The sequence below is a fragment of the Austrofundulus limnaeus genome, unplaced genomic scaffold (genome assembly GCF_001266775.1).
Source record: "Austrofundulus limnaeus strain Quisiro unplaced genomic scaffold, Austrofundulus_limnaeus-1.0 Scaffold114, whole genome shotgun sequence".
Taxonomy (NCBI): domain Eukaryota; kingdom Metazoa; phylum Chordata; class Actinopteri; order Cyprinodontiformes; family Rivulidae; genus Austrofundulus; species Austrofundulus limnaeus.
Window position 1 is genome coordinate 1073224 of NW_013952516.1, and position 12873 is coordinate 1086096.

Here is a 12873-nt window from a genome sequence, read left to right on the forward strand (position 1 = left end):
TATTGCGCGGTTGGCTGGTAGACTACAGATCTCTATCATTGGACAAATTTATATCGTTTCTACCRTATATCATTTATATCGCACATTCAACTCCACATCAATTACTTTTATTATCATCAACTTTGTGTACTGCCTACTGTGTAAAAATGACTCTAGTAAGTGTGCAAACCAGAAAGATTATTTACTTGACATTATTTACAGTTGTTTTTTTAAATCTTATTTTACCTAGTCTCATTTTTATGTAGTCAATTTTGGAGCATTTATTAAAACCACACTTTCCCTTTTCAAAGGTATATACGGACATGTTAACAGTCACAGGAAATCTTAATTTAACCCCTACCAACAAATCTTCCTTCTGTTACTTGTTACTCATTTAGGTTTTGTGTGTGCAAATATATTAGTGTTGTGCATTGAATTGGGAATATGTTTTTATGTGGAGAATGTCCTGAAAGGATGTACTACACAAGATTTTACTTATTTGGATCATAAAAAATGTGTATGGTTGCTATTTTTTTTTTTTTCAGTGTTATAATACGTGAATGACTCACTCCACAGTCTTTGTGGGAAACGCTGTAGTAACACTGACAAATTTTGTAATACAATAAATGTAAATTTACAAGACTTCTACCAAGAGTTATGTTGTATGTGTTTGTATTATTAATACATCTTGCACTTACAGAATGAATTGTATGTTTTCAGGACAACTCACGAGTTCTTATTTGGGGCCTTGGCTGAACTTGTGGACAATTCAAGGTAATGCACATCTATTTAAAACAGGATATACTGACAAGTAATTAAGCCTGCATAACATAAAATGCACAGAAATATTTTTATAGGAAGTTCCACTTCTTCTTTTCTTTTACAGAGATGCTGATGCCACACGAATCGACATCTACACAGGTATATTTAGGAATAATTCACCAATTTCACAGTTTTAAATTTAATATGCTCTGATATTTCTCCTAATCTTTTATGTTTTTGTTATTCTTCCAGAGAAAAGACCAGAGTTGCGTGGTGGTTTTTCACTTTGCTTTTTGGATGATGGCATCGGGATGGACCCACGTAAGTGTGATTTAAATTTTGGAAAATGCTGATGTTATCTTGTTATGTACAGTATTTGTTTTGTTCATAAAACATCTCTTTTTTTATTAGTTGAGGCAACTCATGTGATTCAGTTTGGAAAGTCAAGCAAACGGTCCCCTGAGTCCACCCAGATTGGCCAGTATGGAAATGGATTGAAATCGTGAGTCAAGCAGTGCTTGTGGTGATGTTTATTTGCAGTTGGTACGCTTGTCTTTATGTTGTTACTTTAACTTTGTTGTTTTTCTTGCAGGGGATCAATGCGAATTGGGAAAGACTTCATTTTGTTCACAAAGAAAGAAAATACACTAACTTGCCTTTTCCTGTCAAGAACATTTCATGAAGAGGAAGGACTTGATGAGGTCAGATTAGACTTATTCATACAAAATATGAGCTTTTTGATTTATAATATTAGGTTATGACATGAGCTCGAATACTAATATTTAGATGTTTTCCTTTATTGAGGTTTCATTCTGTTCATAAAATTTGTGAATCTGAATAAGCAATTTGTGTACCTCTGTACATGTACATATCTATTTATTTTATCTCTTTATGCATTTTTTGTTACAGTTTGTGCTATAAGTTTTGCATTTTACACAGAGTTATAAAAACATTCTTCATTTCATTGGGCTCATGCAATACATGCACCCACTTTGTTTATAGAAATACTTTATTAAGAAAAACAACTGGTGTTTCAAACTAAAACACCTAGTTGTGCAAGAAAGTTTCAATATAGAGAAAATTAAAAAGCTAGAAAAATATGCCACCATTTTTTTTTCTCTTTAGTACTTTATGTAAGACCTTTGATCCTCTCACAGGTCATAGTGCCTCTACCCTCATGGGATTTAAAAACCAAGGAGCCCCTGACTTCTGATCCTGAGAAGTATGCAATAGAGACCGAACTCATCTTCAAATACTCGCCTTTTAAAAATGAGCAGCAGCTGATGGAGCAGTTCAGCAAAATAGAAAGTGACAGTGGTATGTTTTTATTTATTTATTTATTTATTTATTTATATATATATATATTTTTGGTGATACATGAAGTCAAGTGTTTACTAAATACATGTTTGGCATCACATTTGTTTTTGTTTACTGAAGGCACTCTTGTGGTCATCTACAACCTAAAGCTGATGGACAATGGAGAACCAGAGCTGGATGTGGAGTCTGATCACCAGGACATACTCATGGCTGGGACACCTGTGGAAGGAGTGTAAGTTTAACTGTTACTCTGTGTGAGTAGAAGAATGATTTGAGTACATGTTGTTACATAAATTGTAATTATGGGTGATTGTGTAGTTACTTATGTTTGTTTTTCTGTTAACAATATATCTGATGAATCACTGGGTAGATTTCAATGAAACTCAGAAATAATCATTGGATGTGCATATAAAACTTGTTAAGTTTTGAAGTCAGCTTTATTCAGGATGGCTGCCGTAGAATATAATTATAACTTAATCATTTCACAGACATGGAGCAAAAATCTGCTGTGATAGTAGCTGAGAGTCAACTGCAACTCATTCTTTTAAGCACTTATAAATTGTGCAAGATTTTCATTAGAAAATTAACTTGTAACTGATTTCACTTGTCAGAAATGTTCTCTTAATACTGCTTTTACCTTACACAGGAAGCCTGAAAGGAGGTCGTTCAGGGCCTACACTGCTGTTCTCTACATTGACCCACGCATGAGGATTTTTATCCAGGGACATAAAGTCAGGACTAAGAGACTGTCCTGCTGTCTTTATAAACCGAGGTAATTTTATAGTAGCTATATATGTCGGTTGACTTGTCTTTTATTTCAATTGTGAGATTTTTACTGCTATTTTATTATTTGAAGGATGTATAAATACACATCAACTCGGTTCAAAACACGTGCCGAACAAGAGGTGAAAAAAGCAGACCACCTTTCAAAAATTGGTAAGTTCTTGTTGTAATCATTAAAGTTTTTTTTCTAAGTTAACTGGACTTGATAATGTTCTATATTTCAGCTGAGGAGAAGGCCAGAGAAGCAGATAGCAAACGTGTTGCGATGGAAGCCAGATTGGGAGATGACTTGTCAAAAGAATCAAGAGTAAGAAAAGCTTCTTTTTTTCCCTCCAAAACTTGACAAATGCAAATGGATTTTTGTGTGGCGCTGGCACAATTTTTGTTTTTATTACTTAAGATATATAACTGTCTTTTTTTTTAGGCAATTCTGAGAAAAGTTCAGGATTCAGCCATGATGCTGCGAAGAGAGGCTGACATAAGAAAAAGAAATCTTGAAGCCAAACAAAAGTATGTTAAAGAACATATATATTTTTCCTAGTATAGTTTTTACTACAAAGCAGTTATTGTGTTTATCTACGTCTGTATTGTGATTCTATATTGAACAGTTGTGTAGATTCTCAGTCATCTAGGACATGGCAATAATAAAAGTTAGATAAAAGGCAACAAAACTTTTTTTAATTCCTTAATAACATTTTACCTTACCCAACTTGTTAAATAATATGTTGATTTTGTAACCAGCACTAAATTAGGTTCTTAGGTGATAGTCATTGTATGTTAGTATTATTTTTCTAACAAAAATATTCTGCGTGAATTTTATTTGTATAAAAAAATTACAACTCCAATCATTTGAATCATAATAAATAGCTTTTTGTCCTCTTTTTTCTTATATTTATTCTTTTCCTCATTCTTGCTTATTTCTCAGAGCATTGAAAGAACCCAAGGACCTAAACTTTATATTTGGACTGAATATAGAACAAAGAGATTTGGATGGGATGTTTGTTTATAACTGCTCTCGCCTCATCAAGTTGTATGAGAAGACGGGGCCTCAGCTCGAGGGAGGCATGTAAGTATACACAAAGAAGAAAATGATCTTACTTTTAATTATAACATCAACTAAAAAGTGTGTTTTTGTGTGTTTCAGGGCCTGTGGGGGTGTAGTTGGAGTTGTAGACGTCCCATATTTGGTCCTGGAGCCTACTCACAACAAACAAGACTTTGCAGATGCTAAAGAGTACCGACACTTACTGAAGGCCATGGGCGAATATTTAGCTCAGTACTGGAAGGATATAAACATTGGTAAGTTTTTATTTTATTTATTTTTTGTTATTAGTTTCACATTTAAAATGTTTGTTTTGATTTATTTATGGAAGTATCATTAGCGAATAAGCAAGGAAAGGATCAAGTCTAAGACCATATTAAATTGACAATAGAGGTTTAAAGACAGCTGCAGTAATGGCAGTTTGGAAAATGCTGTTTCTTTAAGGTAAACTACATAAAAAATAAAAAAAAYGTGTTTATGCAGCTCAAAAAGGTATCGTAAAGTTCTGGGACGAGTTTGGATATTTGTCTGCAAGCTGGTCTGCACCTCCCTCATCAGAGCTGAGATACAAAAGACGTCGTGCAATGGAGATACCACTTACTATTCAGTGCGGTAAGTAACATTAATGTAGTCGTTCACTGTAATACTGTCACAAATTAACATTCTTTTTATTAAATGTTTTAGACAAATGTTTGAAGTGGAGGACGCTGCCTTTCCAGTTAGATGCAGTGGACAAACGCTACCCAGACAGCTGGGTGTGTCTCATGAACCCTGACAGCAGCCAGGACAGGTACAAACACAACTATGTTTGATACGTTTTTCAGGTCTTATCACTGTGTTTTCTGTAATGTTGTTTTGATTTTTGTTTCTACTTTGCTGATGTAGCATTTGTTATTTGTGTTTTTAGATGTGATGCTGCTGAACAGAGGCAGAATCTACCTTGCGGTGTTTTGAAAAAAGACAAACCGACAGCTGACGACAAAAAGAAGGAGTTAGCTGAGAAAATCAAACAGCAGCAGGAGAAACTAGAAGCCTTGGAGGTATTCTTTTTTTTTTCCATCTCTTTTTGTTCCCTTGTGTAAATCAGAGCAATAAATAGGAATTTTTTTTTTTGTATTTCTTCAGAAAACCAGCACAATAAAATCTGCAGAAGATATCAAGAAGTTACCACTCGAGGTCAGCACTAGACCAACGAAGACTTTACAGGTACCGGCTGCTATTGTGACGTCTGTTTACAAATTGTATCAATTTATATTGATAATGTTACTCCAAATACTCTGCCTGTCAAAAACTAAGTTACAAATTGATCTTTCTTTGACAGAAATGAGGAACAACTGCAGTTTTTTAAAGTGTTTCATAAATAAAATTGTTCTAACGGTTGTCATGTTACTTATTCAGACAACTAGGTCTTCAGAACGGACCACAACTCGCCCACGTTCCCCACCCCTACCGGCCCACCTGAAAAATGCCCCCAGCGTTCCTCCAACTCGTACAGCTTCTCAGCGCCCCAGCCGAACGTCTGCGCCCCCAACCCCACCAGCTAAAGTTGAACTGTCCAGAACAAGAGCTGCAGCAAAGCCTCCTCCACCTGCACCAAAGCCAGTTCCCAAAACCCCTGCAAAGGCACCCCCACTCAGCCGCAGCCCACGAGTAAGTCAGAAAGATTTTTGGATGATTTAACTAATTAAAATTTAAGCGGACATGGAAATTGTCAAAATTGTCTTAATGCAGGCCTCCACCAAAGCAGCATCGGTTAAACCAGCACCTGCTGGACAGCGTAAGAGAATAATTGAGCAGGAAAACAGTGAAGAGGAGGAGGAGGAGGAAGAAGAAGAAGAAGAGGAAGAGGAGGAGGAGGAAGAAGAAGAAGAAGAWAGCGAGGAGGAGAATGAAGAAGAACCACAAACAAAGAAACTTAAGATGGCCACAGCAACCAGTAACCGTGGTAAAGTGGTAGAGAAGGCCCCCCCACCCAAACGTGGCAAGCTGGACGAGGTAAACACGCAAAGTAGTTCACGCTCAGCCAAGTATAGGAATCAGTTCTGTTCTGTTTTATAACTATAAAAAATGGGATAATGTGTTACATTAGCATGAGTTCAGTGTCACTTTAGGTTGATTTTAATGCTTTAAATCAGAAATGGAAACAACTTTCTGTAGTATATATAATTTTTTGTGTGCTGACACTATCTCATTCTAAAAAGCAAAAGGAAGTGACCAGATGTTTACATACACAAACCTTTCATATAGAGATTATAAAGTGGTCATATAGACGGTTAATCAGACACTTTGCTATTCCATTTCTTGCTTTTAATCATGTTACAGCAACTAAACTGAGGCTGCACAGACATCTCACTGCTCCCCTTTTACTTTTGCATTTGTTTGCTTCGCCTATAAAAAGAATAAAAGAAAACTTAATGCTTTATATGTATGCATGAAAATTCAAATAACTTTTTTTAGCTTTTTTTTTTCTTTTGAAATAGAAATAACAAAATATCTGAACCAACAGTAGCACATTTTTATACACGAAGCTTAGCAGTGGTAGAAGCTTCTGCAATGAGAAAAGCTTTACTGTTCAGCATTTGATGTAAATATAACACAACATTTGTTTCAGCATCAAAGTGGCACCTGGTGTGAGCATCCTGTGTTCCAGTTGAATGCATTTGTTTTCTTTGGGCGAATTGAAGTTGTGGAGTTTTTATTGTACTGCTCCATAGCAGCGTGCAGCAGTGTGGGTGCATCCAAATGAACAGTCAGATTCCCTCTGCTGTTGACCTTGCAGGTTAAAACACAAACTCAGCCTGAGAAGAAAACAATTTCCACTCCTTTGCGGCAGCCACCAACCACCCCAGCCTCTGTCGCTAAATCTATTTCCACTCCACAGCAAGACGCTAAAGCAAAGGTAGCTTTATGGAGTCTGTCTCTGCTACTTCTGATTAAACCCAGGCTGCATCTACTCACAATCTCTAACAATCAAGAACAACTTGATTCTCGACGTGCATGTGTCAGATTAACATTCTCTCTTTTTAACTCTCTCTGTGTTAGTGGAGCAGTTAGTTTATTCACATGTATCTTTTTTTAGAGAGCATGTTCATTTTATCTATTTTATCAACATCAGTTTGGGATCTTGATTTCCTTCCAAATGTTTTTTTCCAGTTAAATACTCCTGCGTGTGTGGTTGTAATAATTTTTTTGTATTTTCAGGCATCTGAGAAAGAGAAGGAAGCAGAGAACGACATAAAAAATGCTCAGAAAGGTGAGATCGTAGATGGTTGCATCATTGATGTTTCATGTGGGAAAGGACATTTTTTTAATTAGTTTTGTTTATATTTTCACAGATAAGGGTTTGCTGGTTGAAGTACGTGTCAACAAAGAATGGTTCACTGGCAAAGTCATTGCTGTGGAGACGAACAAACAGAGTGTTCGTTGGAAAGTTAAGTTCGATTACGTTCCCCGATCAACTCCCAAAGACCGGTGGTAAGATTTATTTATTTATTTGTTTTACCGTTATTTTGTTTACGTGACATAAAACTGTTATTTTTGTCTATGTTAAGGGTGTTTAAGGGGAGTGATGAAGTACGGTTGATGCGGCCACCGTCCCCCATCTCTCAGACGCCTGATACCCAACAGGAGGTTGAGAAAGGCCCAGCACCCATGGAGCCGGACACGACTCAGCCTGGAACCAGTCGAGAGGTGACTGACAGCCTGGTCGCCATGATGAGGTGAGCTATGGATTGTGCTTGATTTTTTTATTGCCCCAGATCATTTTTAGTGTGAAGTATTCTTCACTTTGTTCTGTTGCCTATTTCCAGGACAATGCTGCGTTATTTCTACCCTCCTGCTTTTCGGATTCCAAAGGACGATGTTAACAGTATGACAGCAGAGGAGTTGGTGGCCTTTCCTTTGGTGAGATACATGATTTTAATGGACTGAAGCTGAATTAGTGAGATAAAAAACTAATACAATATATAATAGTTCACTAAGTATAACTATAGTTGACTTATCCAGTTTATTGTTTCATTGTTGTCTTCATGTTTTTTATTATTATTATTATTCCTCTTTTTAGAAAGAGTATTTTCAACAATATGAATCGGGTCTCCAGTCGTTGTGTAACTCATACCAGAGCAGAGCTGATGCCAGAGCCAAAGCTGTGGAAGAAAAGAACAACAACGCTGAGCTGAAATTGAAGGAGGCCGATGAGAAACTACAGAAACTACGAACAAACATTGTAGCACTTCTGCAAAAAGTGCAAGAGGTGAGACTTTCATTGTGAATAAATGCCTCAACACTTTTTAATCTTCACTCTTGCATGTACAAGGATACACATTTATTTATTTATGTTTTTTTACAATTTTAGGACATCGACATTAACACGGACGATGAACTCGATGCTTACATAGAAGACCTCCTTACCAAAGGTGATTGAAGATGACGTGGAAAAGGAGATGAATATTAAAAACTTGAAGTTTTCAGTCCAGCCACCATGTGCTGATAACTCCCCAAAGACCGATTGGGGTATCAATATTTGGGGGTGCTAACAGTTCTTGTTCCCACCACATGTTTAAATCTTTAGTTTGAGTTGTTTTTTCTTTGTTGATTAGCCTTGTGATCTTTCCTTTTAGTCGTTTTTATATACCTGCTCATAGACTGTATGTTTATCTGTTTAAAATATGTAAACCCAATTCAACTTTGTATTTTTATGTAGGTTAATGTGTGCTTACTTTTTTATATATTCAGCTATCGTGATAAGTTACATTTGCTTTCATTTGGCCCTCTGTCAGTGGAGTATCACACACTTTTAATTTGTAACACTGCAAGTCCCTTTAATAGTTGGACTTAGCTGGTTTGTGCTGTTCATCTCAACAGTAAGTTTTATTTTTGTACACTAAAAACATAACTGTTGCTCTTTATCTTTGTCCAGTTTTGGTTTGTAAACCAAGTTGATCTGTAACTTTAAGTGTGAGATGCCACAATGCAAGCACAAGTGACTTGCCAGGTTTTATCAGTATTGATACTCCTTCGGTTCCTTCTACAATTAGGATGAATGTTTTTTGGGTGAGAAACGTCAAATTTGCTCATTGTAAGTTTGTATGTTCATGATCATTTTGTACCTTCATTCTTCCCTTTTGAAAAAGAAGTTAAACACGCCATAACAATGTTTTATTAAACAGTGCATGCCTAAGATCTTGTTCTAATAAGAGCAAATTGTTCTGTATTTCTGAGAAATCTTAACCTAAAACAATAAACCAGTGCAGCAACACTTTCAAATTTCTGTGTGGTACAATAAATATGGTTTGTGGGGAATATATACCCATATACGAAGTTTAAATATTAAGCTTATTTTTATTATATTTTAATAGAATGACATTTTGTTTATGCCTGCTGAGCATTTTTATTTGCATTGTGTATTTTAGTACCATGTGTGACAATCTGAATATGTAATTCTGTAGATTATTCCAGTCATATTAGGGCAGTTAATTTTGTAGGTATTAAATTGCATTTGGGTTTAAATCATCACTCCTAAAAGTAATGAAATTATTTTCATAGATATTTTTAGTACTGATTTTTGAACAGTAATTTATCTCCTGTATTACATGAAAAGATACCAGAATACAGAAAATGTACACACCAAAGCATAAGTGCTATTTAAACAATCGTGTATCTACTATTTTTAAATACCTACCTTTATCCACATCCTAGCATCTGACGTTAATAAAACAGTAACCGGAAATGAACCTGATGGACTCTTATTTTGGAGTCGAACCTAACCATCTTGTGCAGCTAAGCTAACGTTCGGTAAGCTTGTTAGCTCATTGTTTACATGTGTAAAACTTTAAAAGTTTGACTTTGAAAATTTTCAGTGCTGAAGAACATCAATATTGACATTTTAAGAATCACTGGCTGTAACAAAGACGTTTATTTTTGTTTATATGAAATTGCTTATTTTTGCATCGCATATTCGTCAAAATGCAACAAACGTAAGCTAACAGATAATGTTAAGCCTTTTAATTGTCAGATTGTTGGTTACATTTTGGATCAAATGTGTTAAGTAAGCGGCGAAGATCTTACAAAAGAAATGACAGCAGAGTCAAATGAACTTTGACCCACTTTTATTGTTTACTTATATAAGTCCAAATATGCAATGTTTGTTATTATCATGATCATCAATTAACTTATTAAACAGATTTTTTGTTTTGTTTTGTTTTTACTCTGGGCTTAACATTATAGTGAGAGCAATTTTATGAAAAAAAATCTATAAACATTAAAAGCATTTATAAAATAAAGTACACCATAAAATATACTAAGACATTCTAAATAGTTTAAAAACTTAAAAAGGAATCCTAAGGTTTGTTTGTTTGTTTTCTTATTGTGGCAGGATGAATTGCACCTGCAACACATCACAAATTCATTTGTGATGAAGACGTGTGGGGTAGAAATAAAATTTATTAATGAAAACAAATAATTCACACGAGTAAAGTCAAAAACTAATAATAACATMATTTTATTGACTCTCTTGTATGTGTTCATCAGGCAGGTCTTAAGCCATGTCAGCCCTCCTGAACAGACGTGTAGCTGCAGGCTGCTGCTGCAGGTTGTGGCCTACTGTTTCCCAGTCACTTGTCCACATCAGAACACAGAGTGCAGCTGAACCAGGCACAACTAAAGCTGATGAAGAACACCTCTGGGAGGCAGCAGCAGGTTACCTACCRTTCAGCAGAGCCAGGATAGGACCTTTCTTTCAGGACCAACCGGTTCTGAAGAACCCGTTTCTGGAGGATGCTTTGCTCAAAGGATATCTTAGGAGACATCTGCCTGAGGAGGTACTGTATAGCAGAAACAGAAACTACCCAACAGTGTAGTKATTTTCTGTAAAACTTGAGGGGAAAAGCTTCATAGAGGCAAAGAGCATGATTCTTGTTTCCTTTAAATGTATCCTTACTTAGGCTTAAAGAACATATCATTCCAAGCACGTTTTTTCCAACTTAAGAGACTTCAGTTTCAGATAACTTTACCAGCTTAACTGTTATTTTTATATGTTTAAAGGCAGTTTTCTCAGACTTGAGTGCGTTTGGAGAGCGTTTGGCCAAAGAAGTGGACACATGGGGCAGAGAGTGTGAGGTTAACCCTCCACGGCTGGTGCATTTTGACCCCTGGGGTCGCAGAGTGGACCACATTGTGACTTCCGAGGCCTGGAAGCGTATGAAAGACCTGTCAGCACGAGAAGGACTCGTCGCCATAGGATATGAGAAATTATTTGGGGAGTGGAGGTGGGGGGGTTTGTTGCTCTTTTTATTTTCTGATCAGGCTAAATGTCTTCAGTGCCATATGCAGTTTGTTTGATACGTTCTCTGTCTGTTCCAGCCGTGTTTATCAGATGAGCAAGTTGTACATTTATTCCCCCTCATCTGGTCTGTACAGCTGTCCTCTGGCCATGACTGATGGAGCTGCAAAGGTCATCCAGGTAACTAAAAAAACTCTTKGTGAATTCTTCTATAAACCTGTAAAACAGGGCTATTCAACTGGCAGCCCGCGGGCCAAATCCGGCCCACGAGTGACCAAAGTTCGGCCCGCCAATTGGTTCATTCATCTCTTAAGTCCAAACCCCGGGTTTTCTACTTTAATTACTCTTAAGTTCTTTTAGAAAAACATAGACATGTTTGGTATCTACAGAAATGTCAGACCTTGGCTACAAGCTGGGAAAAACCATTTCTATGCACAGTCAAGACAGTTAAAACTACAAACAAATGAAGATAGAACTATGAAAGTGAAAATAAAATTGGTTTAAAAATTTGGCAAGTCAGAGATGTCACAATATTATTTGTGTCAAATAGGAGGCATTATGTGTTCTTATTATTTTTGATATTGTTGAATTATGACTACTTTTATAGGGTTCTGTATGTTGTATTCATGATTAAATGCAGCAAAATAAACTATTTCAAAGATAACAGATCTTTGTAATACTTGGTTTATTTACATAATAACTTAAATTTCTGGATGTTCGGCTCCTGAGCTGTTGACCTGCAGTAACTGTGGCCCCCGGAAAAATTTAGTTGAATAGCCCTGCTGTAAAATATTAATATTCAGCTCAAACTAGCATACTTATTACTCATTTTTTGATGATGTTTAATTGTGAATTTTGTAAAACTTTGGATCTTTATTGTGTTTATTTATTTATTGTCTAAATTCATCAATAAATACCAATGAAGTCCTAAGTTTGACTTATAAACACTATAGATTTCACTAATGCTGTCAGTAGAGCACAGTTCTGTCCTGTATACCAAGGCTATTCAACTGGCGGCCTGCGGGCCACATCCAGTCTGCAAATGACCAAAATGTGGCCCACCAATTGGTTCATTCATCTCTTAAGTCCAAACCCTGGGTTTTCTACTTTAATTACTCTAAGTTTTTTTTAGTTAGACATAGATGTGTTTGGCMTCTACGGAAACGTCAGAATCTTGGCTAGAAGCTGGTAAAAACATTTCTATGAATATCTAAGACAGGTAAAACTACAAGCAGTTGAAGATAAAATGAAAGTAAAAATAAAATTGGTTTAAATATTTGGCAGTTTAAATGTGTCAAAATAATATTTGTGTTAAATAGGAGGCAGAATGTTTTATTTTTATTTTTGATATGTTTTACTATCACTACATTTATTACATAGGGTTCTGTATGTTGTATTCATGATTAAATGCAGCAAAATAAACTAATTCAAAGGTAACAGATCTTTGTAATACTTGGTTTATTTACAAAATGATTTTTATTGCTGGATGTTCGGCCCCTGTGCTGTTGTCCTGCAGTAACTGTGGCCCCCGGAGCAGTTTAGTTGAATAGCCCTGCTGTATGCCTTAGTTTATATAGTATAGTTTCAGAGTTTATTTGTCAGGTAAGTTATATGAATGACTGCCTGGATGGGTGTGTGTGTGTGTGTGTGTGTGTGTGTGTGTGTGTGTGTGTGTGTGATCATCAGGTGCAATCTCCGTGTCAAATGTCAC

General features: G+C 36.1%; 2 protein-coding genes across 3 annotated transcripts in view; both read left to right on the forward strand.

Moving 5' to 3' along the window:
- morc2 (MORC family CW-type zinc finger 2) overlaps window positions 1–9148 on the forward strand; it is a gene marked incomplete in the record, with an annotated part of 13397 nt that extends 4249 nt beyond the window's left edge. Inside the window, 26 exon segments of the mRNA XM_014014410.1 lie at window positions 700–753; window positions 866–900; window positions 994–1062; window positions 1153–1243; window positions 1334–1442; window positions 1899–2058; window positions 2179–2290; window positions 2705–2830; window positions 2915–2994; window positions 3066–3148; window positions 3266–3351; window positions 3767–3907; window positions 3986–4140; window positions 4367–4495; window positions 4568–4673; window positions 4791–4923; window positions 5009–5089; window positions 5282–5533; window positions 5615–5878; window positions 6663–6782; window positions 7085–7136; window positions 7219–7357; window positions 7435–7602; window positions 7693–7786; window positions 7947–8135; window positions 8238–9148. Of these exon segments, the coding sequence (XP_013869864.1) occupies window positions 700–753; window positions 866–900; window positions 994–1062; window positions 1153–1243; window positions 1334–1442; window positions 1899–2058; window positions 2179–2290; window positions 2705–2830; window positions 2915–2994; window positions 3066–3148; window positions 3266–3351; window positions 3767–3907; window positions 3986–4140; window positions 4367–4495; window positions 4568–4673; window positions 4791–4923; window positions 5009–5089; window positions 5282–5533; window positions 5615–5878; window positions 6663–6782; window positions 7085–7136; window positions 7219–7357; window positions 7435–7602; window positions 7693–7786; window positions 7947–8135; window positions 8238–8306 (3097 nt within the window).
- A 482-nt stretch (window positions 9149–9630) lies between these two features.
- LOC106521724 (putative acyl-CoA dehydrogenase AidB) overlaps window positions 9631–12873 on the forward strand; it is a 7992-nt gene continuing 4749 nt past the window's right edge. The window contains exons 1-4 of one of the 2 annotated variants that reach the window (XM_014014413.1): window positions 9631–9676; window positions 10412–10701; window positions 10925–11148; window positions 11243–11342. In XM_014014413.1, the coding sequence (XP_013869867.1) occupies window positions 10426–10701; window positions 10925–11148; window positions 11243–11342 (600 nt within the window). In that variant the 5' untranslated portion in view covers window positions 9631–9676; window positions 10412–10425. Of the gene's footprint in view, window positions 9677–10260; window positions 10311–10411; window positions 10702–10924; window positions 11149–11242; window positions 11343–12873 lie in introns of those variants that run through there. The other variant, XM_014014412.1, reaches the window with a different exon arrangement.